Raw genomic sequence first — 2,130 nt, 5'->3', positions numbered from 1 at the left:
GCCCTGATAGTTGTTACTAATCCATTTAGTTTACTAAATGATCTCTATTATAGATTTTAATTAATGATAAATATTATGCCTGTTTTACATCTGAATCATCATGTCAAGATATTTATTAAATGACTTTCTAGATAACTTCTCTCCTAAAGCTTCTCTCAACATCCATTTTAGAAGGATAAGTTAAAAATTTCAGTTTTATGATGTCTTATTAGAAGAGATTTAATTGAGGGTTGTAAATTCATTTTGCATAGTACAGATAAGCTATAATGTTGTATTATATCATGTATTCTGTCATTCATATTAGATTTCAATATTAGTTCCCATTTATCTTCCTAAGTAGATGAGCTAATCTTCTTTATTGACTGTAAATGTATTGATTGAGCCTGGCTCAGATTCTCCTTACTAGAATAGTGAACTGCAGTTAGATTTCAGGTGAGACCACAAACATATTAGTTCTTACACCTTTCTGTCCTACTGTCTTCACTAATTATAACTGTGCCCTCTCAATTATTTGCACAAGAAGCCCATCTTTGATCCTGCTTCTTGAAAAACCTATATGAAGCATTTAGTTTCTCTTTTGGACATAATGCCATGGATAACTGGCCAAGATTCCTTTTTATGATTATAATTTTCATGCTGATATGTTGATGCTAAATTTCAAGGTGAATATCAAATTCTAAAAACTGTAAAAATCAACCATTATTCATCGTACCAACTGATAATGTATTCTTCTCCTAGGTTAACTCAGAGGATGTAATGAATAAAATGGATGGAGGAAATCAGTCTATAGTCTCAGAATTTGTGCTTCTGGGACTTGGCCACTCATGGGATTTTCAAGTCTTACTCTTCATGATCTTTTTAACACTTTACCTGATTATTGTAACTGGAAATATTGTCATCATGACCTTAATCATCACTGACCCTCATCTCCATTCCCCCATGTACTTCTTTCTGGCCAACCTGTCTTTTGTTGATATGTGGCTTTCTTCAAACACCACTCCTAAGATGATCTCAGACTTTCTCAGGGAGAACAAGACCATTTCCTTTGCAGGCTGCATGTCCCAGATCTTCTTTTCCCATTTCATTGCAGGGCTTGAGATGGTGATACTGGTGGTCATGGCCTATGACCGCTACGTGGCCATCTGTAAACCACTCCACTACTCCACCGTTATGAGCCTACACAGGTGCATGTGGCTGGTGGTGGCTGCCTGGACTGTGGGCTTTGTGCACGCCATGAGTCAGATTGTTGTGATTGTGCAGCTGCCATTTTGTGGCCCCAGGGAAATAGACAGTTTTTTCTGTGATAGACCACTGGTGATCAATCTAGCCTGCATGGATTCTCATAAGTTGAAAGTTTTAATGAACGTTGACTGTGGAGTTGTAGCCATAACATGCTTTATCCTCTTGCTGATATCCTACACACATATTCTTATCACTGTATGCCAAAACTCTAAAACTGGTGCATCTAAGGCCCTGTCCACCTGCACCACCCACATCACTGTGGTGGTGCTCTTCTTTGGGCCCTGCATCTTCATCTACGTGTGGCCACTCAACATCACATGGATGGACAAATTTCTAGCTGTTTTTTACTCTGTTTTTACACCTCTCCTCAATCCAGCCATTTATACACTGAGAAATAAAGAGATGAAAAATGCCATTAAGAGATTCAGAAGCTACTATATGGATTTCAAGAGAAATAATTAATGCCTGGAAACCTAAACATTCGTAATTATCAGGGAGTTATCCAATCTACCCTCCCATGCCTTTAAATATGTTAGATAATGAACTAAATTTATATCTTACAAACACATATATCAGTCCCATAGGGTAGCATCTTATCAAATTTCTCTTGAATTTTACCTAACTTTATTTGGTAAGAAGCATTTCTGTAACATCAATGGTTCCCTCAAAACTTTTGTGTATCATTTGTCAACAGACAATGGATATTATTTTTCCTTAATTTAGCTTCATACCTAAATACAAGTGGGGAAAAGCAAAATTGAGAGACAGAGAGAGAGAGAGAGAGAGAGAGAGAGAGAGAGAGAGAATATGAAAAAAATTTATAAGCTACATACATAAGGAAAAACCATGAAGAGTATCCTCACTTGTGTTTCATGAACTCAATAGTAG

At 36.7% G+C, this 2,130-nt stretch overlaps 1 protein-coding gene across 1 annotated transcript; it reads left to right on the top strand.

The window, feature by feature from the left end:
- Positions 1-756: 756 nt before the first annotated feature.
- On the top strand, positions 757-1,704 carry LOC124977462 (olfactory receptor 4K14-like). Its single transcript, XM_047541021.1, has one exon. The coding sequence runs from the start codon at positions 757-759 to the stop codon at positions 1,702-1,704; it is 948 nt and encodes a 315-aa protein (XP_047396977.1).
- The last annotated feature ends 426 nt before the right edge of the window (positions 1,705-2,130 follow it).

Source organism: Sciurus carolinensis, chromosome 2 (assembly GCF_902686445.1).
Source record: "Sciurus carolinensis chromosome 2, mSciCar1.2, whole genome shotgun sequence".
Classification (NCBI taxonomy): domain Eukaryota; kingdom Metazoa; phylum Chordata; class Mammalia; order Rodentia; family Sciuridae; genus Sciurus; species Sciurus carolinensis.
The sequence above is the reverse complement of the archived record's forward strand: the minus strand, read 5'-3'. Positions and strand labels throughout refer to the sequence as shown.

Coding starts and splice junctions, on each gene's coding strand:
- LOC124977462 (XM_047541021.1), top strand. CDS start 757: ATGAATAAAATGGATGGAGGAAATCAGTCTATAGTCTCAGAATTTGTG.